Genomic DNA, 26,877 nt, shown 5'->3' with positions numbered 1-26,877 from the left:
CATAAAAAAAGTCACGCATTTGATTTAAATTTTCAAAACCAAATCTGGTATAAATTCTCTCAACTTATTGAAGTGAACAAAAGTATAATTGTTTGACTATATTGCTTAAAATATCTTAATATGTTATGTATCAATTTTTACTGTCCCAAGGTAAGTTTATTCATTTGTGAATTTATTTTTCTGCTTCCTACTTTCTGAAATTTTTATACGATAATAAGTTTGGCAGTTTCTTGAAATTTTGCAAAAAAAAATCGAAACCTTGCAAAAAGTTTCCAGGTGATCGAGGAGTCGAAAAATCTTAGTTAAATTTTTAGCGTTGCAGGAGAACTCAAAAGATCAGTTTGGTCAATCTAAGAAAAGCGGTCAAAATGAGGTTCATGAATTAAGAGAAAACTTTAGATCCGACCCAGAGCCTCCTGATTGAATGGTGCGCAGAAACTCAATCCTATTTTTCAAATCTTTTTCATTTATGCTGTTTACAGTAACGGTTGCAATTGTACTGCTGCTCTGTGCAAGCTCGCAGACATTTGGGCAGTTGCAAGACACCAGGGTCTGCAGCAACAACCTAGAGTGTCAGAGCTTTGCAGATGATAATAACAACGACAAAAGGTTCTGCTGCGACACCACCTGCAGTAGCGAGTCATGCATCGGAGCATCTGTGTAAGCAAAATTCAAAAACTAACATACGTTTTTGCGTCCCAGTCGATCAGTTACTCGGGCAAAAAAGTGAGGCAAATTTGGTAGTAATTTTGAAAACAAATAGAACCAGTTTGATATAGACGTTAACAAATTTAGGTTTGAACAAGTTAACCTTACTTTAGTTCGATTCTGTCAGAAAATATCTGAAAGGCTGCTTGTATCAGGGCTAACACGCGTTGAATCAGTGCTAACCCTCAACTTTAAATCGAATTAAATTGAACCAAATTTTTTGCGAAAATTATACCATAATGCACTATTCTTTTGTTAACCCTAAATATGTACAATCTATGTACACTAACTAGGAATTATAAAGAATAAGAACGATAAGGTGTCAATTAAAATGTCTGTTCTAAAACAGGATTGAATAGTGAAATGATCGACTGATAGTGACTCGTAACATAGTTGGCAGGTATCTAATCAATACCAAAGATCAATAGATCAAACAAAATGAACAACTCACAACATTCCCCAACGCGAAAAAAGAACTTACAATTAACCAAAACCAAACTCTATATACGCCCATTTCCCCCTTTAAAGTAGAGTAAACAAAGTTTACAAACTGCACAAAACAAAACAAAATGAAATGAACAGAACGAAATTAAGTATCTAAAATTTGAAATTGGTTTGAAAAATATGTACAATTGGGGAACTTTACAGAGTTTACTTAATCTACACTAATGATACATAGGGACTAAAACAATCTTTACTACAAAATGTACATCTTAATGTACACATAGATAAAGTGATAGGGCACATAGACAATAAAATCTTAAAATGCTTATGATGATAAAAAATGGTTTTTAAAAGAGTTGTTGAAGTTTTGATTGAATGTGGTGTCGAATTCGTCTAAAGAGTGTCTCACGTCTTGGTCAATAGACAAGGAAGTTTCGCTGATGGATTCGTGGTCTTTTTCGTTAATGAATTGAGTCGTGGACTTTCGATTGGGAGACTTCCACGAGGTTGACATCATGGACACAGAATGAGCGGCCACCGCTGGGTTTGAATTATTGGAGGACCAAGAAACTGTTGTTTCGGCGACCCTCGTCTGTATCTGAGGAGATTTAATGAGAGGAGTGAGTAAATCCGAAGTTGACCAACAAGAGAAGGCTGGGGGTGTCACTAAGTCTGTCTCGAGTCTGGGTAACGTCTCATTTTCCTCCACGTATCTGCGCTCCCCGTAAAACTGTGGGGGTCCTACATTTCCTCTAGGTCTGGCAGATGGTCTCGTCTGAGTCACCATGGGGGCGTCTCCTCTGGTGTGCTATTTAAGAAAATTGGTTTTGCTGCCGAAACAGATATTGATGGTTCCGGTAGTCTACTTGAATGGGCAGCGACCGTCGGTCCACTAGGCTCTTTAGTTTCTGGTGAGCAGGGTCTTTTAAGCACCTACAACACTCAAATCAACGTTGTAGTTTGAAGCTAATTCTTGACGAATCGGAATATTGTTGTTCGAAACGTCCTCGAAGTAAACATCAATCAAGCCATCCCAAGAATTTAAGTTTAACGAAGAAGACGAAGAAGATGAACCTGATGATTTCTGAGGCGATTCTGGAATGATTACCATTTCCGATGGGGTCTGCGTGGTTCCAGGCGTTGGCGTCGTGTTGCCAAAGGTCGTCCTCTTTAGATTGTTCGCCCGGATTGTCTTCTTGGGTGGCGACATCTTCCTTTTTCCAGCTGAACTTAGAGTTTTCACACTATCAGTACCCCTCAGTTTGTGGATTAACAAGGATTTTAGGAGAACCCGGATATATTTTTCCTTTATCGCTAGATCCAACTTTTGTAAAATGTGTCCATTTTCCAAAATAACAATTTGATCCGATGAATCAAGAATTGCCTCTTGACGATATCAACGATTGCCTCTTCAAAGCTCTCATAAAATGGTGCAGAGCATGACATAATTGAAAATTTCCACAAAAATTACCACAACTTTGCAAATAAAGATCGCAGATAATTTTTTTTTAAATTTGCTTTCAGGGAGTCGGTCTCTTTAATAGATGATTAAAAAATTGTTAAAACTAAAATTTTGACTGACAAAAGTTGACTGAATAAAAGAACCACCCCAAGCATAAACATACCATTTTCTTTGAAAAACGGGAAAAAAGCAGTTCAGACAGAAAAAACGCTTTGGTAGAATAAAATGCAAAGTATAAATAACGGTCAATTTTATGGAGATCGAGTTTTTGAAACTCATTGATATTTTGAAAAACAATAAAACCATTCTTTGATCCTTACTATAAATATAGTTTCCATGCTTAAACTACTTCTTTGTGGTACGTTTTTGAATAAAATTTGAGTGACTGAGATTTTATCTTAAGTAAATGAGGATTTTGTGATGAAGGGAAGGAGAGATTGTTCACTTGATCCGAATCCAAAACTAATATGAAAAATACAGGGGCGGATTTATAGGTTGCCTTAGGTGCCAATTTATACTAACTTTAAAAATTAGCCTGTGGCGCAAAAAAAGGTCAAAATGGGGTTCTTACAGTGATTTGTGAGAGGCTCAGAAAATCAATTTGGTCGACTTATAACCAAAATACCGACAAAGATTTCAATATTTTTGAAAGTCCACTCCCTCGTGAAAATCCTGAAGCCGCCTTTGGAAAAATCCTTTCCCCGGCATTCCTGAGCAAATCTTGGCCAAGGGAATGCTCGCTTCAGAGTCTGATGAAAAATCCATGTCTGCGTCTTCATATCCGTCCTTTGTCTCATTATGTAGCTCCCAGTTCCTCGCCCGACGGTCCGACATGATCAATTCTCTTTGATCTGAAGGATTATCAATAGAAATCAAGCATTTCTACCCTGTGTTAGTATTGCGATTAAAATGTTGTTCAAACGGTGTACATCCGTTGGACTGTTGTTTGGTAATTCGTAATTTCCTTTAATTTTGTCAACTTGGGTAGTTCGTACGACATAGCGAGAATTTTGGATTGTACAGTATATAAAAGACTCTCAACGAGTCCTTTTGATCTATGATCTCCTTTTGTTCGATAAAGATTTTTTATATTAAACTTTTTGCAAAAGGATTTAAAGTTGTGCGAAAAGAAGCATGACCCATGGTCGATGCTGACTTCTCTTGGAAAGCCGTGAAGACGGCAATAATCGTTCGAGAAAGAGATGACTGTATTTGACGACATATTGGTGACAAATTTTGGCGATGGAAATTTGGTAAAACGGTCAATGCAAAGAAGAATGCTCAAGTGTTCTCATCCCAACAAAACCTTAAAGAAGTTCTAACCAGCTTTTAGGCACTGCCTGCAAGACTTGCCATGGTGGCAGATTTCTCTGTAGATACGCGGCCACCAAATATATTTAGTCAAGAAATTCATGCAGAACTAGCCTGGGTGGGATCCGTGCAACATTGAGCTGAAAGCCCTTCGGACCGCTGCTGGTACCACAAGTTTGTTGTCCGTAAATAGCAGCTTGTCCCTAGTATGCAGGTCGCTCTCATAATTTTTTTTACATAGGATCTATGAATTCCCAGTGGGGGTCCGTTCTTCAGAGTTGTTATTAGGTCCCACAGAATTTTATTGTCCTTGGTCAAAATTTGGAGAAGCTGCTTGGAACAATAATTTTCCGGTATAAGCGGTAATGGTAAAGATAAAATTGCTTTAGACCGTTTTAATAAGGCCGCAACATCAATATTGAGGGGCTCGTCTTTACAATTTAAGGAGATATTATGTTCCTCCGGAACAATTACAAAAAGCTCTGAAATTTTGGTGATTGACGTACTCACTGTCTTTGATTTTTGTGGATTGAAATTTTCGTTAAGCATAATGAATTTTGACAGGGCCTTATCTGCAAAAAATTGCTTTTAAAATTGAGTTTAGAATTATCTATCAGAGGCATTTTGATGAGCAATTTTCTGATCTGTCTTGCAAATTATTACAATTTTTGAGCGACTCGGCTATACAAGATAAAGATAGCGGCAATTTGTCTAAGTTTAAAAGAAGCTAAAGAGCTATCGGTAAAATTTCGATCGCCGCTTGAAATATTTGTTCCCGACGGGAGATTAGAAGTTACAATTGTATTTACAGCGACCGACGGTCGATCTACAATTACTCTATTTACAGGAAAAAAATTAGATGAATTCAATAAAATATTACGATTTTTTTCGATAGAAGTCAAGACAAAATTTTCATTGTAGTGGGAAGGGGGTAAGACTTTGCCTGAAGATAATCTTGATAAAAAGTCAGTGAATGCCATATTTTTACCCGGAAGATGAAAAGTTTTAAAATTAAATGGTAAAAGTCTGTTTACCCATCGGGTTAATCTGCTGTGCATTATTTTGTTACTGTGGTTCGTCGAAAGCGCGGAAAGGAGCGCCCTGTTCTCTATAACAATTTCAAAATCCGAATCATATAAATAAATCTAAAGTGTTCACATGCCCAGACTACACCTTACAATTCTAGTTCGTTGGTGGTGTATTTAATTTCGCGGCTATTCAAAAATCTCGAGGTGAACGCAATAGTTTTCCAACCTCCCCTTGGAACTGTTCAAAAGTGGCTCCTAAGCCGTTATGTGAGGCACATGTTTCCAATCTTGATTTTTCTTCGATGTCGATATGGCTTTTCTCGGTAATTTTTACAATTTCAGAATTTAGTTTTTCAAATGCAAAAGAATGACTATTATCCCATTGGCACACTGAATTTTTCTTGTGCAAAGATCATAATGGGAAACTTAAGAAAGAAAGGTTCGGAACAGTTTTATTGAACTGATTGATCGAACCGAAGAATGAACGATGTTCAGCGATGTTTTTCGAGATAGGGAGGTTTTTTAATGCATCAGTTTTTCCGACCAAAAGTCTTACTCCCACTTCTGAGATCTTAAATGCAAGCCATTCTCTCTTTCTCGAAAAAAGCGCATTTCCCCATTTCACTGCCCTGTTGTTCTTGTCTAAGGTTTCCAATATTCTTTGCACAATAGCTTTATGTTCTTCCACGGTTCCCTTAGAAGCCACTCTTATGTCATCTATGTAACAATTTGTAAAAGGGATTCCTTTTAAAAGTTAGTTTATGACTCTTTGAAACTCATTGGGCATAATTTCAAGTCCGTAAAATCCTCTTAAAAATCTGTATGTTCCATTAGTATCTCCTCCTACGATGCAAAAGTTGCACTGTTTACTTCTTTGTTTTGTAGATCGTAGTTACAAATCCAGCCCTGTCCACCGGTCTTTTCTGAAAGTTACATTATTGTAAAGTTACATTATTAAAGTTACATTATTGTAAAGTTACATTATTGATCAATTCGTCGATGTTGGGCATCTGGTCTTTATTTTAACGAAGCTGGTACTTTAGTAATTTTGAATCTGAGGCCAGTGTAATTGAACCGTCGTTCTTTTTAGTTATCACAATTGGGCTTATAAAGCAATCTTTGTCATATTTCTCAAGTTTTTCATAATGGCCTTTTTTTCTATCCTTTTTAACTCCTCATTTACTTCCCATAAGAAATGTAAAGGCATCCTTGAGCTTGAACCAGTTTAAAAGGGGAATGAAAATGTGTAACTTTACGACCGTTTGGTATCTTGCCAATTCTATTAGTTTGTTTGTCAAGTAATTCAAATGCAGCGATTCCCCGCAAGTTAAATTAATTCGACTCCGTCATAAAAAACTATTCTAATGTTAACCCTGAATATGTACAATCTATGTACACAAACAAGGAATTGAAAAGAATAAGAAAGATAAAGTGTCAATTGAAATGTCCGTTTTAAAACAGTATCGAACAGTAAAATGATTGACCGTTGGTCGATTCGTAACAAGTTGGCAGGTATCTAATGAATACCAAAGTATCAAACAATAGAATCGATAAATCAAACAAAAAGAACAACTCAAAACAATGCAATTCATTTTGAATCCATTTTTCTTTTAGTTTCAGTTTCATTCTACACAGAACCAAATCGATTTAAATTGATGAATTTCAATCGATGTTTTTTCGTCCGTTTTATACGTATTTTAACATATGTTTACAAATAGTGAACAGAATAAAACAAGTTTTTTTGGCTTTCAATTAACAATCAATCAAATTTACCACGTCTATTTTTCTGTTTTTTTTTGCTTCAAGTTTTTTAAGTAACAAATTGGCATACAGATGTTGATCTCACTCAAAATATTTGAAAATAATTCCTTCAATTTTTTTCTCACAGCTGTAACCTTCTGATCGCAAATTCTAAAAAAGAGCCGAGGAAAATTGAAGACATGCAACCTAGAAATGACCATAAAATGAATTTAAGGCTAAAATTATAGGAAATTTGACGTATTCAAACTTTATGATGTCTGAATTTTGTTTACTGGCTACAAGTTAATTTCGTTCGAGATTTTTTAAATTCACATCAATTTTCACATGAAGCAATTGTAAAGTCTAAGCATTTCAAAACTTTCTTACAAAAATTGAATTGATGTTTCATAAATCATTTATGAGAAAAGATTTTGATATGCAATTGAATTATATGCTCTTCTCGTAATTATAAAGTTTTTTTAAAAGTAATAAAAATTGTTAGTCTTTCGTTTTTTGTCCAAAACGCCAGGTTTGCAAAAAAAACGTCTAGGTTCCATTACAAGGCTGAAATGTGTATTTTGTGAACTGTGAGCGGATTTCGCAACAAGGACGCTGTCTTAGTTTTTTTTTTTCGTTCTTCTGTTTTCTTTGTTCATTGCGACAAAATTTTGAAATGTTTTAAGACCTGTCTCTGGATTTCAGAGACATTTACACAACAAAAGAGCGCCTATCCAGCGCACAATTGGCCTCGTAATAACTATTTTATGAAAACTGTCTAATTTGCTCCCCATTTTAATGTTGCTGTTTCAGTCCCCGTCAACCGTCTAAAAACGACTGTTTTTAAAAAAATGTTTTGCGATATGCAAACTTTCCGTGCGCCTACCCGCAGCGAGCTCCCATAAATTTATTCATTCACAATGTAACTATGAGACAAAAATTATCCAATAAAATCCTTTACAGATGTAAAACTCAGACCACATCGATTAAATTACCAATATAATCAAAAATTTTGGAGAAAACATTCCATTTCAATTCATTATAAACGATTATAATCATTTATTTTGATTTTGAAATCGATTAATTTTGTCCAGATAATCCGTTATAATACATTATTTTGGAATAAAAATCCCCTATACAGTTATAACAAACAACACAGGTCTATTTTCATTTAAATTCGCCCAATCTCATCCACTTTACGGACATGAAGCCCTACCCCTCCCCACCCACTTTACGGTTTATCCACCGTCATAAGTTCTTTACCATTGAACGGGGAGGGGGGGGGGGCGGTTACTTATCGTTTTTAAACTACACCCTAATCTTTGTTTTATCAACCTTCCCAAGCTTTAAAGCCCCATCCACATTCAGTTTACTGAGATGTATGAACTAGAGAAGAGGTTTTAAAAGACGTGGTTGTGTTTACGTTGAGAGATTACGCTTCGCTTCAAATTTTTACTGCCCCTCGTACAACCGTGGAATAACACCCCTTCAACCATTTATCCCCCTATTTGAACGTGACGGGTGGTAGTTGACGAATGCCGATAGTAAACGTGGGCGAATGGTGATGAACAATTAAATAAAATTTGAAACTGTCAAACCGAAAAGTCAAGAAAATTGTTTAAAAAAATTATGTGGATAGTCTAAATTTATGAAATTCAATAGATAGCAACTGAAATAAAAGGGAAACCAGATGACAAATTTATTAAATGACAATTTTATTAAATAGCTTCTCAAAAAATCATCATATTTGATTATATTCGATTACAATGGATCGATTCAAAAATCTAATTATTTTCTTAATATATTATAATGGTTTATTATGTAATTTTATGAAGTCTGACTAAAATCTGACAATATAATTCATTATGATCCACGAGAGCTCGGTGCGAGTAACTTGGAACACTGATGTATTTGAATTTGATTTTGTCCAATTGATCATTTTTTGACCCTCAAATATCCATCTTTGATATCCATCCAATTGATTTTGCTTGCCTTTTGATTGTTGCAATCATCTTGCAAAAATCCGTCATGGCTAACCGGAAATAAGACACAAAATAAATTAAGTTTCACCATCGCAAAATAAAATATACTAAAATGCCAAATTTTTCTTAATATTGGCACAAAATGAAAACAAGTATAAAGTACTATTACCAACTTTAGGCCATCAATGAAAACACAATACAGCCAAAACCTATCGAAATCAGTGTTTATCTTTCGGTAATTTTCATATCTGAAATCGTCTTGAGTAAGAAAACTTTGGCCCTCAAAATGCTGAATAGGATTTTTTTGAAATTTACCAGTATACATGTTTTGATTTATTCAAAGAACTTTGCAGCATGCAAAAGTGATGTTGCAGCAAAAACAGACCGACTTTGTAGATGTCGAAATTATTTTTAAAATGAACCATGTAGGGGAGGATGTAAACTTGGTCCAATTTTTGTCTATGTTTGTTTATGTCTCATTTTCCGGACCCTAAAGTAGGTAAATTTATAATATAACATTTATCGACTTCATCAAAAAACATTGTTGCTCAAGACTAGTTTGACAATTTTTGGAGCCCACCGCAAAGTGCGAAAGAATATTACATAAGAGTGTGTAATTTGTTTTGCGCATACTCAGGTACCGCAAACAAATTTCAGATGACAGTATAATTAGTTTGAAGAGATCACTGTTTGGGAGCGAGCATGGCGTGGATTAGAGGAGGAGGAGGCACATTTCGAAAACTGAATTGTTGCTATCAATATCTTGTATAAATATGGATTAGTTCTAATGTTTAACAAAAAATTTCTCCAGCTCAACCCCACCCCATCCTCAGCCAGTGCTCTCTCCGAACCCCTTCTACTGATGGCGTCCATCGATATATCAAATTGAAATGCTTTCAGACATGATTCGATCGATAGTCAAATCTTACTGAATGTGAACAAAACCATTTATAAAACCTCGTATTTTAGTCCAATTTTGGACCAGCATAGCAGAAAAACTATTAAGTTAGCTGTAAAAGAAACTTATTCTAACATCAGTTTATACTTCTCAGCAGGGGCGGATTTAGAGGAGGGGCGGGGTGGGGTAGGGTGGGGTGGGGTGGACGCTCCCTTTCTCCCTCCCCTCAGGGATTCGACCCCCTGCCAACCCAAATGGTCCCCTCTTTGTACTACTTTGAAATATCCATTCTAGGTGACGGACCCTAAAAACTTTCTAAAGGCGCCTTCGGCGTCAGTATATATCAATTTTGAGCGGGGAGCGCGCGCCAAACAAACGCAATTTTTTGGTCAAAATTTTCCAATTAATAGAAAACTGGAGTTTTTGCGCTCTGTATTTATTCCAATTAGGGCAAATTGGCAAATTTCAAAACCAAGTAAGTCTGACAAAATTGATGACCAGTAAAAAGTTTTTGAAGCTTTTTGAGGTCAGAGCATCAATATCTTTCAGACTGCACAAAACATTCCATCACAAAGTGTTAGTTGAAACTCCAATTTATCTGGAGAAAAAAGCACAAACAGTTATATTAAATTAATTCACTCAAAAATCGGAAGAATTAGGTTCGACTGAAATCATAACTAGTTTTGTCTTAAGTTTGCAATTTATAGCAAAAGACAAATCAAGAAAATCTTGAAGGGGTTTTACTGAAATTTTCAAACCATAATTTAAAAAATCATCAGCCTTGTTCGTTCAAAAATACACAAGACTAAAGGTCAAATTTTGATGAAAAGCACATGTATGATGTTCCCAGGATCAAAATCTTCAAGAAATGACCTAAGCACCACTTCTTGTTTCAAGTACATTGAGTGGCCGTAGCCACTCGCTTCTTGTTTTTGACGTTGCTGATTCAAAAATTGTTGACGTAAGCAAATGATCTTATCTATTTCCTCATCGAAGATTTTTTATATCCGCTGTTTTCTTCTTCTAACGAACTGATATAAAAATTCCTCTTTTGCACTGCTCTGATTAATTTTGAAAGCAAAAGCCGCAGCAAAAAATTAACGAATACGCCATCCAATTCTCTATTCCTCGAGGCGAGAGCTGAAGATTTGAATTCGAATCAGGTTACTTTGATGTTGATGTATAAATATAATTTGAAGAGTCTGCATATAACTAGAAGCGTTGGTTAACATGCTGACAGGATGTGATGTGTGTGCTGTATAATGGCTCATCTATATTTTCGTTTTCAATCACAGAACTCGACTTCAGAATTTTTTTTTGAAGTAGCTTAAATTCGGAGTTAAACAAAACTCGTATATCAGGGTGAAGCCCTGAATGTTCAGACTGCCCCTTAATCCATATCGCATAACTTTTTGGGAAAAATATTGAAAAACTAAGAATTTCGAACAAAGTCAAAGATCAGGTGTAAAAAGTTGAGTACGAAATTAATACGATTACGCATAAATAGTATTCGTTATGCTTTCAGTATTTGAACAAAATCTTCAAAATGCGAATAAATTAGTCCAGAGCATGGCCAAACTGGCACTTATCAAACTCCCAGAAATTTACAAAAGATGATCGGAGGTAAAAATATCTTTTTATAATTGATTTCAGGAAGTCAATATCTTCAATGGGATATAAAAAATGTTCGTCAAAAGTTATAATTTCGATCGCCGAAAATTGACTGAATAAAAAAAAGACACCAAGCATAAAATTTCTGTTTTCTTCGAAAAACGGAAAAAACTGTCTTTTCTACTCCGACATGCTTAATTATTTTGTTTATGTTTTAGTATTATCAAAATTTTCACCTTAGGAGAACTAGAAAACTTAAGGCAGCTGAAAGAAAACAGTATCAACAGTCAGTCTGGTTCATTCTGGTTCATTATGCCTCTCACCTTTTTTTGAAATGGCGACTTGCCGTGTCAAAATTGGCAATGCGCGGGAACTCATAGTAAAATCAGGTGGTAATAACTATCAGAACAAAATAAACAGAGAAAGTCTCATAAAATAACATACAAAATCCCAATTATCAGTCTTTTATACCCCACCTGCTAATTTATATTACAAAGGGACGTTGTTAGCGTCTTGTATCCTAAACGTAGCCAACTTACAGTTCAAAAAGAGCAATGAATGCAAGTAAACAGAAAAAAAACACTGACTTTGTAGAAAGAATCTTTCGAATTTCAAAGAAAAAAATATAGTACCTTTTAAGCTTTTTGATTTTTAGAACATTTTCTGAGTGGTGCTTTTTTGATAAAATTAACCCAAATTGACAAAAAAAATGGATCAATAGGTAAAGTTAAATAGGTAAAGGAAATCTACAAACTAAAATCCATTTTTGAAAATAGAAATTGTTTTCGTTTTTTCATGCCATTTCCACATTCGTATTTGGAGAGTTCTTTTTACGCAACTTTCAGCTGATGAAATTCAACTGAACAAAAAAGTGCATATATACCTAAGTTCATTCAAAATGCATTAATTTGCATGAATGCACATCTGTAGTTAATAAGGCATTTAAATATTTTTTCCTGAGAAAAAAAAACAAAAAATCTAACCAAGTTCGATATAAATATCTTCACTACGTTCATTACTCTTAAAAAAGACAAAATGACTACTTTAATTTGAAGCGTATTATTGCGCCACTCACGCGTGTTATAAGAACGCTATATTTTGCGCGTTAGTCATCCCAAATTGGCCAAATGAGCAATTCTCAAACCCCCATAACTTCACAAAAACTGATCGCAGGTGAAATATCTTTTTTAATTTTGAGCTCAGGAAAACAATACCTTTCAGATGGTGCTCTGTCAAAAATTCCGTCAAAAACGCTTTGTTTAAAACTTGAAAAATGATTGGAAAAAAAAACAACCCAAGCATAAATGTTTTGCTCTTTCGAAATGTGGAACAAAAATAGTATTTAGTTCGTACCTAAGAACAAAACAATTTTTGACGCTAACTCATTAAAAAAACTGTTATTTATCAATTTAGGAGATTTTACTAGATAAAATAGACAGTTGAAAGACAAGATTGCTCGTATCAGGGCAAAAGCCCGAATGTTGTGACTGCATTTGAATTTCTATAAAGTAGTTCAAATTAAAATATGTGATAAAATTTTCGAAAAGAAAGAAAAAATTTAAGAATTCACCCAGCACAAAAATTCGCCCTTCACGGTGCGTAAAATACCAAGGGATAGACTTTGCTTAATGCAAAGTATTAAATAGTCAGAAGCGCTCGCCGCAACCCAATTTGGAACAATTTCTAAGACGGAGTAAAACACGTGTTCAGTATGTTTCCGTGCCATTTTTGAAAACTAGTCGATATTTGAAACACTAGTGCAAAATTTGAAAAGTAGCGCAATATTTGAAGTACTAGTGCAATATTTAAAAACTGCTCTTGTGTTTCAAATTTTGCTATAGTTTTTCAAATGTGAAATTGAAACAGTAGGGCAATATCTTGCCTAGAACAAGCAACCAAAACAAATTAGAAAGTAAAATTCACGAGCGAGCGTGAACATTTCTTCAAATGCAGGTAAATGGTTCAAACTTTTCAATTGTGTTTCATACTTGATAAGCAATAGCTTAAATTGCATCTCACATTTTGTTCATTTATTGGCACTGCATGTCTCGATTTGTTCGTAAACATTCTGTTGCATATCTACTATCGTCAAAAAATAATAGTTAAAAATGTGTCTGGAGAAACACACCCGCGTCCAAACATTTGGTCAATTTTTTTTGAAAATAGTCGGAACAATATTAAGAAAAAAATTATCATTGAAAATGTGATTTTTGGAAAGCCGCAGAATGAGCATATTCGCAAAATCTTGACATAACAAAAAAACTTGCAATCAAGTTTGCAATACAAAACCAATTTAAAGCCCAAAGAAAACTAAAGACAGCCAAACAACAATATTTTAAACTCAATTTTCAATTTTCGATGATTTTTGTGCCTGAACATGTCTTCACTAAAAAGAATTAACCCTCAACGATGTTTTTGAAAACAATGATTTTGAAATTTGTTTTCACTGTTTTTACTTAAAACACTTTACAGTAATCAAATTTTAATTGCTCACATTTTTGCTGCTTCTCATTTCTATTTTTTGATTTTATTGTCACAAAAAAATCTAACATTGTTTACGTAAGCAATTTTCATAAAAGTTTCACAACAATGCAAAAAGAACATGGAAGATCCCAATTCGCAGTTTTTTGCAAAAACTTAATGACAACAAAAACATAGGTGAAGCAGTGAACTAAATGAAATGCGTCAGAATGAGCTTCCTTGCAAATTTTTGATCTAAATGAAAACTAAAATGGGCTTTTTTGAAGAAAAATTTCAAGTATTATGTACTGAAGCAGTTTTAGACTCCAAGTAAAACAAAAAACAGCCAAAATAGAAGACATTCAATTTTCAGTTTTTGTTAATTTTGATATCTGGAATTGTTTTTAGTAAGAAGATTTTAGAGGCCACTTTTTTGAAGGAATGATTTTGAAGTTTACTATCCCTTTGTTTTGATCTATTTCGAGCACTTAATAGTATAAAAGCTAATGGATTTAATTTTTGTTGTTTTGCATTTCTGATCATTGAAGTTACTGTTGTTAATTGTAAACAATTAAGGTCACCTTTCTCTCAACTTGACTTTTGACATTACAGCCAAGCTGACTCACTCGTTTCTCTCAACTTTTCAAAAACAGCATGACTTACAAGAAAATGACAAACTTTCAGGTAAAACAATGTTTCAATTTATACGAAAACTCGGGATTAATATCAACTTTTCTGAATAACCCCCTTATTAACAGTTCCCCTTTTCTAACGTTCGCCTTCTAGTATTCCCCGTACCATGTAATATAATATCCCTATTTATGATATTATATTTACCTTAGTTTTATCCCTGATTTACTATTGTATTATTTTTCATGTACTTACTCAACTGATGCCCAACTGCATGGAACTCCTTTGACTCAACCCTTAAAACTACCCTTACTAACAATTGGTGTACTACTCTCCTCAGGTAATTTACCCAATTTATATATTGGCTTAATATCAATTATTGCTCTTGATTTCTAACCCATGTAAACTTTAAACGTTTCAATTGATCATAGCTTCATTTACTTTGAATAATGTATTAAGTTATTTTCATCAATTTTCCCCTTTCAATTCGTTTTTTGTTGCTTTGCTATTCCGAGTCTTTTGTGACTCATTTATGAAAAAAAACTTCAGTTTTCCCGACTCATTTTTCATTCCGTTCAGAGTCTTTATTGCCTTTTGCGTTCCTTTCCGAGTCTTTTCTGACTCAATGTTTCATTCCTTTCCGAGTCTTTCTCGACCCATTTGTTGTTCGTTTCCGAGACTTTCCCTACTCATTCATTCATTCCTTCCGAGTCTTATCTGACGCCTTGTATATTCCTTCCGAGCCTTTCTTGGCCCTTTGCTTCCTTCATTGCTTCCTTCCTTCAAGTGTTTTCTGACACTTTTGCTTTCTTATTGCCCGACTCCTTGGTTACCTGATTCGAGTTCTTTTTGGACTCTCAATTTTCGTCATTGATCTTCGACATGACATTTGTTTGAGCTTTATCTGAGCTCACTTATTCCGCTTGCTTCGAGCCTCACTGGGTTCGTGGCTACATTCGAGCTTCGTCTTAGCTCACCTTATTTTCTGCTTTGAGCCTCTCGGTTCTTGGCTGCTTCCCGTCGAGCTTTACCTGAGCTCATTTCCTCTGCTGCTTCGAGCCTCACTGGGTTCGTGGCTACATTCCAGCTTCGTCTTAGCTCACCTTATTTTCTCCTTTGAGCCTCTCGGTTCTTGGCTGCTTCCTGTCGAGCTTTACCTGAGCTCATTTCCTCTGCTGCTTCGAGCCTCACTGGGTTCGTGGCTACATTCGAGCTTCGTCTTAGCTCACCTTATTTTCTCCTTTGAGCCTCTCGGTTCTTGGCTGCTTCCTGTCGAGCTTTACCTGAGCTCATTTCCTCTGCTGCTTCGAGCCTCACTGGGTTCGTGGCTACATTCGAGCTTCGTCTTAGCTCACCTTATTTTCTGCTTTGAGCCTCTCGGTTCTTGGCTGCTTCCTGTCGAGCTTTACCTGAGCTCATTTCCTCTGCTGCTTCGAGCCTCACTGGGTTCGTGGCTACATTCGAGCTTCGTCTTAGCTCACCTTATTTTCTGCTTTGAGCCTCTCGGTTCTTGGCTGCTTCCTGTCGAGCTTTACCTGAGCTCATTTCCTCTGCTGCTTCGAGCCTCACTGGGTTCGTGGCTACATTCCAGCTTCGTCTTAGCTCACCTTATTTTCTGCTTTGAGCCTCTCGGTTCTTGGCTGCTTCCTGTCGAGCTTTACCTGAGCTCATTTCCTCTGCTGCTTCGAGCCTCACTGGGTTCGTGGCTACATTCGAGCTTCGTTTAGCTCATCAACTGCTTCGAACAACTCTAGTTCGTCTCATTCGCTACGCTACAGCGATAAAGGCAAGTTGTCCTCTGGGAGGTCAACTGGTATAAGTGCAAATTTTATTGCACAGGGATAAATCTACGGTATTAGGACAGGTAGGTGAACATGTACATCAACTTTAGTTGTCCTCTGGGAGGTCAGCAATCACAATTCGGTCGTCTGCTAAATAGCGACAGGTAGGTAGGTAAATACGTCATCCTCAGTTGTCCTCTGGGAGGTCAACACTCATTGGTGCTAATCTTTGCACCCGGTTTTTTTTGCCGTTTATACTGGTAATTGGTAGGTAGGTAGGGTCGGTAGGCTGGTAGGACCAGGTAGGTTCTTGGACTAGCTTTAAAATCGCAGTTAATTGTTAATACCGAGGACACTTTGAACGACCGCTCAATTTTCCCTCGGAGGTAGGTACAAGTGGTAAGGTACAGTGGTAATTGGTTAAACTTTATCCATTATTTCGCTCCTTCTTACGAGCATCGGTGGTATTCGGTATAAGTTGGTAGGTTGGTAAAGGTAAATTCATATACTGGTATAAGTTGGTAGGTATTGGTTTATGTCTCCTGGTTCAAGGTATGGCCCCATCCGGTAGAAATAAAACGACGCAAAACAATGACAGCGATCCTTCGGAACAAAATGGTACCCAAACGCAAGATACCAATCAAAACGTTCAAGAGACTGGCGTTCAAAAACTGGTTTCGCTTCGACGTCATCACGAAATGGAGATCAATACTTTGATCGACATGCTCGAAAACAACATCTACGAGGAAGAAGATGATCTTGAACTCATCAATGAAACGTTCACTGAATTGTCTCAATTCCAACAAAAACTTGATACCCTGAACGATCAAATGTTACAGGCTGGTTCTGAACACGATTTTGAAGAACATTCTCACTGGACAGTACAGTTGAAACAGAAAATCCGAGTATTTTCAATGAAAGTGAAAAAATATTTGAAAAAACAAGTATCAAATCCTGCTACTTCTACAATTCCAAATAACAGCGCTCAAGAAAATGCTACTTCAATTTTCCCACAGGAAACCGCAACCTCCATGCCGACTGCAAACATAATGGATATACCAAACAACAACCTTATAACCATGAGCAACAATACTCAAGGCAATGCAAGAACAGCTGCCTCTGACGACAACCTTTCGGCGCCATTTCAAGGCGACCAATCATTTTCAAATCCATTTGCTAGTGATGTTCCTAACCACAGCTCACAACAAGCTAGTGCTGCAAATCCTCCTAACAACAACAATCGAGCTTTGGCAACTAATTCAAGCGACACTTCTACTACATTCAGTCGATCAGTGCCAAAACTGAAGCCTACAATTTTCAATGGCAATCCCAACTATTGGTTGCACTGGTATGGTGTATTCGTATCATCGATTCATAATTCTAATATGTCTCCAACTGAAAAGATGATCCATCTTCAATCATTGGTAACTGGCCCAGCTAAACTAATGATAGCTGGTTATGGTGCAAACGGCGACACATACGAACTAGCACTACAACGTCTTCGTGAAAACTTTGGCAATACCAATAGAATTGTCAACTCTTTTTTGCAACGTCTTGCAAATTTCAAACCTCCAAATCTGGCTCAACCAGAATCATACATGCAGTTTTCTGCTTTTCTCCTAACTTTAGTGGACACTTTTGAGCAACTTGGTTTTGTTCACGATATTTGTTCTACAACAAACTTGAACACTGCTCTGGCAAAGCTTCCCGACCCTGTGAGATTAGAATGGAATCGCTTCGTCATCGACAAAGACTACGATCAACCCTCCTTGAGACATCTAGCACAATGGTTTCAACGGTACGCACAGGCGTGTCGCGACATGCCTCCGACAGGTTTCCGAAACCAAAACAATAACAATTTTAACAATTCTTCTGGAAACGCTAAACACCCTAGTGGTTCCCGTTTCAATGGTTTTACTACAAATGGTGTAGGAAATCAAAATCAGCGCTTTAACCATCAGGGAGATCAACAAAACTCTCGTGCTCAGAATAATGTAAACTCGAATGCTTGTCCTAGTGGAGACTCTCTACAAATGCGAGCACTTCAAAGCTTTAGACCCTAAGCAACGAAAAGAGCATGCCCGAAAAATGCACTTATGCTTTAACTGTCTAGGGAATCATAGGTTTACTGACTGCAATTCGAAATCGCTCTGTCGAACCGATAATTGTGGTAAAAAACACCACACTCTACTCCACGATCCTTCTGATACTTATGGAAAAAACCCTAGTAAAGCTGCAGTGAATCGCGCAATAGCTTGTCAGAGATCAGGTCAATCAGCTTTTGTACCAATCGAATTATCAAATGGTGATAAAACACTTTGTACCTACGCTTTCTTAGATAGTGGTAGCTGCGTAACTCTACTACTGGACTCAGTGGCAACTCAACTAGGCTTGGACGTCAACAAGAAGCACTCACTTCCCATATCTGGATATCATGAGACCAAGTCAGTTCAAGTTACATCTGTGGATGTACAAATTAGACCATACAAAAGCACATCGACTCCAATGACGCTCGATGACGTACTCACGGTAGATGAAAATAATTTGGCCCCAGTTGATATTTTTCAACTAAACGCAATGTGCAACAATTTTCCACATTTAAAGCATGTTAAATACCCGGACTTAAACGACAATAGCATATCGCTAGTCATCGGAAACAACAATCCAGAATATCATGAGATCAAAAATACCGTTTATGGCCCCAAGAATGTTCCCTGGGCTATCGAAACCCTTTTGGGATGGACATGCACAGGTCGGAACAAAACGCAATATAATTCCGTTCCATCTGTTCCGGTGAACTTCACACAAGTTCATTCACACAATAACTTAGATGAAAAATTATACCAGAAAGTTCTCAACTGGATGAAAATAGAAAACACAGGCATCGCTTCTTTAAAACGCTCGCACTCCAAATCGGATAAAAGAGCAATCGATATTCTCGAAAACTCTTGTACTTTAGTAGATGGTCACTATCAAATTGACCTTCTTTGGAAAGAGGATACTGATCTTCCAAATAACCGTTGGCTAGCTGAAAAGCAACTCAACAGCCTCGAATTTCGCCTTAAAAGTAAACCTGATTTAAGGGAGAAATACCGCGCAACAGTCATCACTGACTTAGAAAAAGGCTTTGTCACCAAAATAGATGCAAAACATGACACTGCAATCAAATCTTGGTATTTGCCGCATCATCCAGTGACAAATGTCAACAAACCAGACAAAGTTAGACGAGTCTCAAATGCTTCCAGCATTTTTCAGGGTAAATCCCTCAACTCGAGTTTGCTCAAAGGGCCCGATCTTTTGTGCAACTTAACAGGTCTCATAATTCGCTTTCGACAAAATAAAATAGCAATATCTGCTGACATAGATGCTATGTTTATGCAAGTGCTAGTCAGCCCAAAGGATAGACCTTTTCTAAGATACCTTTGGAAAGAAAATGGTAAATTAGAAACTCACGAATATACACGACACATTTTCGGTGCCACAGACTCACCATGCGTGGCTTGCTACGCAGTACGACGATGTGCATCAGACAGTAAAAACGACTTTCCTCTGGCTTCTGAAATCATTCAACGGAATATCTACATGGATGATTTGTCTGTCACTTCGTCAACGGTAGAAGAAGCCCTCCAACAAATGACACAACTACGAGGATCTTTATCTCGAGGTGGGTTCAACTTGAATAAGTGGAACTCAAACAGTAAACCATTCCTGGATTCAATTGATCCAAATATTTTAGTCAGCCCTAATGATCCAACGCCTAAACATCAACGAGTTCTCGGTGTTCACTGGAATACCAACACTGACTGCTACTTCATCGATAACAAAAAGTTTGTAAAAATTCTACGTATTGGCATTGCTACGCAACGGAAACTCCTGAAGTATACCGCTTCTTTATTTGACCCACTCGGAATAGTGGCTCCATTGACAATTCGGATTCGAAAAGTTCTCCAATCTGTTTGGTCACAAGGTGTTAAGTGGGATACTCCATTAGACACGGATAAACTTCCCGATTTCAAACTTTGGGTAGACGAAATGGAAAATTTCGAAACTGTTTCATTCCAAAGGAACTTCTTTGATAAAGAAAACCCTGCTTCAATCCAGCTTCACACGTTTTGTGATGCATCAGAATTCGCTCTCGCTGCTGTTTGCTACCTAAGAATAGTCTACAGCGACGGCTCCACATCTTTGAAGTTTATAATAGGAAAGACAAGAGTCGCTCCTATGAAACGTGTTACAATTCCCAATCTCGAGTTGCAAGCTGCAGTATATGCTGCCCAACTATCGCTCTTTGTTTCAGAGGAAATTGACCTCAAAGTTGAAAAAACTTATTTCTGGTCTGACAGTACTACTGTTTTGTATTGGCTGCGAACACCTGAAATACGACACAAAATTTTCGTCGCTAATCGGCTTCAGAAAATTTTAGACGTTTCTAAACCTGAACAGTGGTTTCACGTTCCAACTCTGCTAAATCCTGCTGACGACGGTACCAGAGGATACATTGCTTTAGAATGACCTCAAGCTGTCGGTGGCTACTAGGACCGGAATTTCTGTTGAACGATTCTTCTCAATGGCCTTCACAGGAAAACATTCGGCTTGAGAACATCCCTGTATTCGTTACTTCATTAGAGTCTAAATTTGAGCCTATATTTGACATCAAACGCTTCAGCAACTGGAAAAGACTAATACGGACAGTTGCATACTGCTTCTTATTCGCAGAAAATCTCAAACGGAAGATCAACAAACAGTCGAAGGTCGATCTTCAACTCTTGCATCTAACGAAATCGCACTTTCTCATAATTAAAACTGCCCAAAGGACAGATTTTGTCTCTGAAATTTCAGACATCAAAAAAGAAAAACCAATTGAAGGCAAAAGTAGACTTCGAACATTAGCACCGTTTGTGGACAACTTCGGTATCCTGCGTTCTCGTGGACGTCTCACGCGTGCCCCTATCATGCTATCAGCTAGATATCCAATCATTCTCGCTGGTGAAAACCCCAATGTTCGCCTGCTGTTAGCTAACATCCATGTTCTACATTCCCACTGCGGAAAGGAACAAGCAATGGCCATAGCACAGGAAAACTACTGGATTCTTCGCTGCCGCGTCATGCTGAAAAGTATCATACACAGTTGTATACCCTGCAGAAGAATGCAACAACAAGTCGACTACCCTCAGATGTCAGATCTTCCAATTGATCGACTGCCATCAAAAAATCATTTTCCTTTTGCAACGACTGGATTGGACTACGTTGGACCTTTTCCCATCATCCTTCAAGGAAAACAATACCAAGCGTATATTTTACTGTTCACATGCTTAGTGATCAGAGCTGTGCATCTTGAAACCTCATTAGGACTATCGACAGACAGCACTCTTCTTTGTATCAGACGTTTTTTTGCCCGGCGAGGAAAACCATCGAAAATGGTTTCTGATTGTGGGACAAGTTTTGTGGGCTCCAATTCTGAGCTGAAGAAATGTCTAGACAACTTGGAAAAGAACAAAGAATTTGTGGAAAGCATCAATCAGCTGGACGTATCACTCGAATGGAAATTCAACCCTCCTGCGGCCCCTCATTTTGGTGGTTCTTGGGAACGACTAGTTCAGATATTTAAACTTTCCCTGTACAAAGTCATCGGATCAAGAACACTCTCCTATGAAACACTGGCTACTTTCACGACCGAAATTGAATCAACCATGAATTCACGACCTTTAACCAATGTGTCTGACGACATCAAAGATGATCTGCCTCTCACTCCCAACCATTTCCTTCTTGGTCGTGGAACTCCAAATTTACCGCCTGGTATCTTCAAGGACAAGGATTTATCTCTGTCAAAATCATGGAAAGCATCCCAACTACTCGCAGATCACTTCTGGAATCGCTTTCTTCGAGAGTACTTACCAGGTCAGCAGAAACGATCAAAGTGGACTTCTGCGACTTCCAATTTGCAACCCGACGACATGGTCTGGATGTTGGAGGATTTTACACCTCGTGGACTGTGGCCTCTTGCTAAAGTGGTGGAAACCTTTCCTGGACAAGATGGAATAGTCCGCTCAGTGAAGCTGAAAACGCCAACTGGATTCAAAGTTCGACCTGTGGTCAAATTGAGCCGCGTTTTCCCAGTTTCGCAGTAACCAAGCTCCAAATAGCTAACCAACCAAATAATCACGCAACTCAGCCTTCAACATATCAACTCGACAAAGATGAACAAATCTACGACTCGTCAATTCAACTAAGACAATCAGCTCAACGATAGACAAACCAAGATGAAGATGAAAAAGAACAATTTCTGGTTCCCTTATCTACTGGTTCCCTTATCTTTGTATTTTACCGTATCCTTACTATTTTATTCAATACTTTATTTGCAAGCTCTGCAAATGTGGGCGGGTGTTAATTGTAAACAATTAAGGTCACCTTTCTCTCAACTTGACTTTTGACATTACAGCCAAGCTGACTCACTCGTTTCTCTCAACTTTTCAAAAACAGCATGACTTACAAGAAAATGACAAACTTTCAGGTAAAACAATGTTTCAATTTATACGAAAACTCGGGATTAATATCAACTTTTCTGAATAACCCCCTTATTAACAGTTCCCCTTTTCTAACGTTCGCCTTCTAGTATTCCCCGTACCATGTAATATAATATCCCTATTTATGATATTATATTTACCTTAGTTTTATCCCTGATTTACTATTGTATTATTTTTCATGTACTTACTCAACTGATGCCCAACTGCATGGAACTCCTTTGACTCAACCCTTAAAACTACCCTTACTAACAATTGGTGTACTACTCTCCTCAGGTAATTTACCCAATTTTTATAACTGTCACAAAAATAACTGTCGCAAAACCTTAAAACACATAACGAAAATTTGAGACATTTTTAAAGAACTCCTTAACTATTCCTTCTAACCCCTAGGGTGCCTAGAAACGAATTGCCGCCCCTATAAAAAACGAATTCAACTGTTAAGCATTTTTGAGCTTTCCACAAGTCTCTACCTTTTTTTCAATGGGTTGATTATTTAAAAAGATCCAACAAACGATTACGTTGAAAAAACGATTGAGTCGCGTAAAAGCAAAATCAAGAGTTTTTTTTACAGCTGAATGCATTTTATCATGAATTTTTAACAAATTGAAGAATTTTGAGCAAATTGAACACTAATATTTGACGCGGGAGATACAACAAAAAAAGCTTTGCTAATCTCCCACGTCAAAGCAAACTAATAGCTGCCAGCATTATGAGTCAACTGATAACTGCCCTAAAAAGTAAGTATTAAGAAATCAAAAAGTATAATTCAGCTTTTGTAGCGACAAAAGCTATATTTAAAATAGTACTTGAAGCAATTGTAAATAGTCATTAAAAAACTTCGAAACAAAACTTTGCGATGCGAGTGTAAGAATCGAAGAGCCCGAAGCACACAACATATGATGATCTTTAAAAAATTAAACAAATTTTTCAACAGGAAAAAACTATAGAATCCCTATGTTAAAACAATTGCTCAGAGTAATATTATAGAATATGTCGTTTAATTATACCTCAAATAGCTGATTTTTTTTAAAAACAATAAATCGTTTATATAATTTTGATCTTCTCTGATTGCTCATAGCTTTCATTAGGAAATAGAAGCTGTTTTTCCAATTGCAATTCCCCGATCCGAGTTTTATAGGCAACTGAAAATGAAGCTTCGCCCAGATGCGAGCAGACTTCTTTGCCTTCAAAAGCTGCAGATCATCAACTAAGTCTCCTGCTTTATCAACATATTGCTGCCTGTACTCGTACACGGAACTATTTAGTAACTAAACCAGAACTTGTCTGGAAAATTTAGGCGTTTTCAATCATCTGCTAGAAAACAGTTTGAGTGAAACACAATAACTTCGTAAAAGTGTTTAGAAGCTAAAAAGTTTATATCCGGATTGATATCTATTCGACGATAGATGAACTAGTTCGAATGGCGTTTTTTGAGATGGTGTGTTTAGAAATGTGGCGTTGGTGGTTCTCATCAGTCTAGGCGTCACTCTACTCGCCGTCCTTGTACTCGTATCGCTCATCTGGTGCAAATGCAGTCAGTACCTTCAGTTTTCCTCAGCATCAGCACTACAACACCCGACTTCTTTTTCTCCTTCTTTGTTTACATATGGCGGATCAACCGTACAACCCTTCCTCCCTAAATGACCTACCGTTGATAATCCTGTTAATAATTCAATTTTTAAAAAATATCGATTAATGTTTTTCGATTAAAATATCGATCAATTTGAAAATTTCGATTATTTTTTATCTAGATCAATTTACTTCATCCTCAAAATATATTTCTGAAAAATTAGTATTTTATACCCTCCCTTCAAATCGAGGAGGGAGGGGGGTTGAACTGTACGCTTGATTCCATATGCATTCTATGTTCAGCTCATATATAATGGAAACGCTTCTATACGCATGAAAGCGCGTCAACAAATCAACTACTTTTTGGCCAAAGTCGTTCCAAAAGTCTAGCAGGCCATTTTTGTTCATTATAGGGATTTCAGGAGAAATAGCCAAACAATTTGGAAAAATCATATACAAAACATATTCACAAAAATGAGAAAAAAATCTATAAATTATTGCTAGGCAACTTCTCAAAATATAATCTGCTTATCTATATATTGAATCTCTTTTAAATTAGCTTTACAATTTTGCTTATTTAAAATTTTTTAAAATAAGCAACTTCAGGCCAAAAGTACTACCATTTAATGCAATTATTTCTGTCTTATTGTTCTAATATTTTGCGGTTGTTCAGAAAAGCCCGACTCTAAAATTGGAACCACTGAAGATGAGTTGAGACCTCCGAGTTACGGCAACCAAAATGGCCGAGTTCCCGCATATGTAACCAGACAGAACACAGTCGTACAGACCAGAGCGCCTCCGTCTCGACCGGGTTTCTCGGCCCACCCGGCCCCACCCCCGAGTTATAACGAGGCACTACAGCACAACAGGATTGCTTAAAGAAAGCTTTACAAACGGGCAGCAAAATTCGACTTATTATATGGATAATTCTCAGCAGGGAGCGGAAAAAATAGATACCTTCTTACTAGTCTTAGTCTTTTGCTTTTAACAAAGTTTAAATTTGCAAAAAGCGAGAAAAACATACAATTTTGCCCTAATTTGCCATCAAAAAGAGCAGTTTTTTGTTCAAAAAGATCCTGAAGTTTTAAATTTGTATTAAATTACCATTTGTATGCTAGGGCGACATTTCATAACAGACGACAATTCGTAACAGGCGACAATTTGTAACAAGACATTGGCAAGTAGAGTACGCTTGCTCCGCTTCGCTCCACTGCATTTACATCCGACACGAGAGGAATTTTGCGCGTGAATCAGTGTTCCCCGTTTAATATACTTTAACCAATTGTCCCCTGTTACGAATTGTTGCTTCTTACGAATTGTCGCCTCACTCATTTGTATTATTTAACATTACCAAAATTTCAATTTTTTTCCGCTTCCTGCTTCTAAATCAGAGCAGCGCATAGGCTTAATTCTTATAGGTCAGGGGGTCTTTTTACTTAGTCCGCCCAAAAACTGCTATTTAAACGTCTTGAACATAAGCTATTTTGCTTCAATCTGATTGGCTAAAGTAAGCCAATCAAATTTCAGCGCCACCTCAAAATGGTCTAATCACAATTTTTAGTCGGCATTTTAATAAGCCAAATCAGCCAAAAAATTAGATTGATAGGTGAACTACACAAATCTATTTGAAATAAGCTACTGAGTTTTGGACAGACAAACAAATCGCAAAAATTCCAAGAAAAAAATTCGGTTCAACCGTGCAATCTACCTAGATAGTTGTTGCGTATATAATGGCCAAACAAATCAATGCAATCAGTGTTTTGTTCTTTGCATTTTTACATTGACATAAGGAAAAATAAATAAAAATTTTGGGCGGAAAAAGTAAAAAGACCCGGTCAATAATGCTGTAAGATTTCAAACTAGTGTGCTGGATAAAGTTACTTAAGCAAACAGTTAACCCATTTTTATTCGTTGTATTGGCACGAATCCTAGAAAATTAAATTGGGCGGCGAGCAACTTAGATGATCGTTTAAACAATGGATTTTAGCCAATCAAAGGTTTAGTAATGAAACGAACTATTACTAAACAAGAAAGCCTAAAACCGAATAGTATCAAAAAGATGCAATTTGAAAAATACGTTTTTGCGACAGGCATAGTTTTCTTTTACAGATTTTGGTAAACAACAGCAATATTGTTCCAGTGAATATCTAAACTGATAATTTGTCCTAGTAAATTGGTTATCATTCGACAAATTTTGGCATTGAATAGCGCCAAAATCGTCGACATCCGGCATAAAAATTTCCTTACAACTATAAAACTTGTCTCATAATAAGATATAAGGTAACTTGGATTGCAGTTTTTGACAACAAAAATGACAGTTTCCATCAATTTAATTTAATTTGCTCAACTGAGACATTACAGTGATATTACAATTTTTACAAATGTGTAATTAATATCCTGATTTTTGGTTGGACAACCAGTATTCACTCAACTAGAAAAAATTAACTTTTTTAAACAAATTTTAAGCAATTTGCACGCAAGTTATCGTCTAAATTCCGTTTTTTTTTCTGATCTGATCGTCTAATTCGTTTGTCGTCTAATATCCTAAACCTCAATTTGACTAATTGTTTTTGACAATAATTTGCCTGAATTTAGCGTAGCTTACTTAAAATCATTTTTCAAAAGCAAAAATCTTCCAGCTGTACATAGCAAAAATACTTTTTTTTCCAAAAAAAAATATTAAAGTTTCAACAAGCCGACCACTATGCACAAAAATTGAAACAAGCTTTCCA

The 26,877-nt window shown here is 36.7% G+C and overlaps 3 protein-coding genes across 3 annotated transcripts in view; all 3 read left to right on the top strand.

Moving 5' to 3' along the window:
• The window catches only part of LOC134845246 (adenomatous polyposis coli homolog), a 320,464-nt gene that overhangs the window by 6,587 nt on the left and 287,000 nt on the right, over positions 1-26,877 (top strand). The window lies entirely within an intron of this gene.
• On the top strand, positions 11-25,684 carry LOC134845247 (uncharacterized). Its single transcript, XM_063862173.1, has 4 exons — positions 11-150; positions 483-660; positions 24,025-24,110; positions 24,819-25,684. The coding sequence occupies exons 1-4, from the start codon at positions 126-128 to the stop codon at positions 25,022-25,024; spliced, it is 495 nt and encodes a 164-aa protein (XP_063718243.1). The 5' UTR covers positions 11-125; the 3' UTR covers positions 25,025-25,684.
• Positions 17,312-20,564, top strand: LOC134843722 (uncharacterized). Its single transcript, XM_063859969.1, has 2 exons — positions 17,312-18,321; positions 18,391-20,564. Exons 1-2 carry the CDS (start codon positions 18,057-18,059, stop codon positions 20,562-20,564), a joined length of 2,439 nt encoding a protein of 812 aa, XP_063716039.1. The 5' UTR covers positions 17,312-18,056.

This window comes from Symsagittifera roscoffensis, chromosome 4, assembly GCF_963678635.1.
Source record: "Symsagittifera roscoffensis chromosome 4, txSymRosc1.1, whole genome shotgun sequence".
In the NCBI taxonomy this organism is placed as follows: Eukaryota; Metazoa; Xenacoelomorpha; order Acoela; family Convolutidae; genus Symsagittifera; species Symsagittifera roscoffensis.
This window is presented reverse-complemented; position numbering and strand designations above follow the sequence as displayed.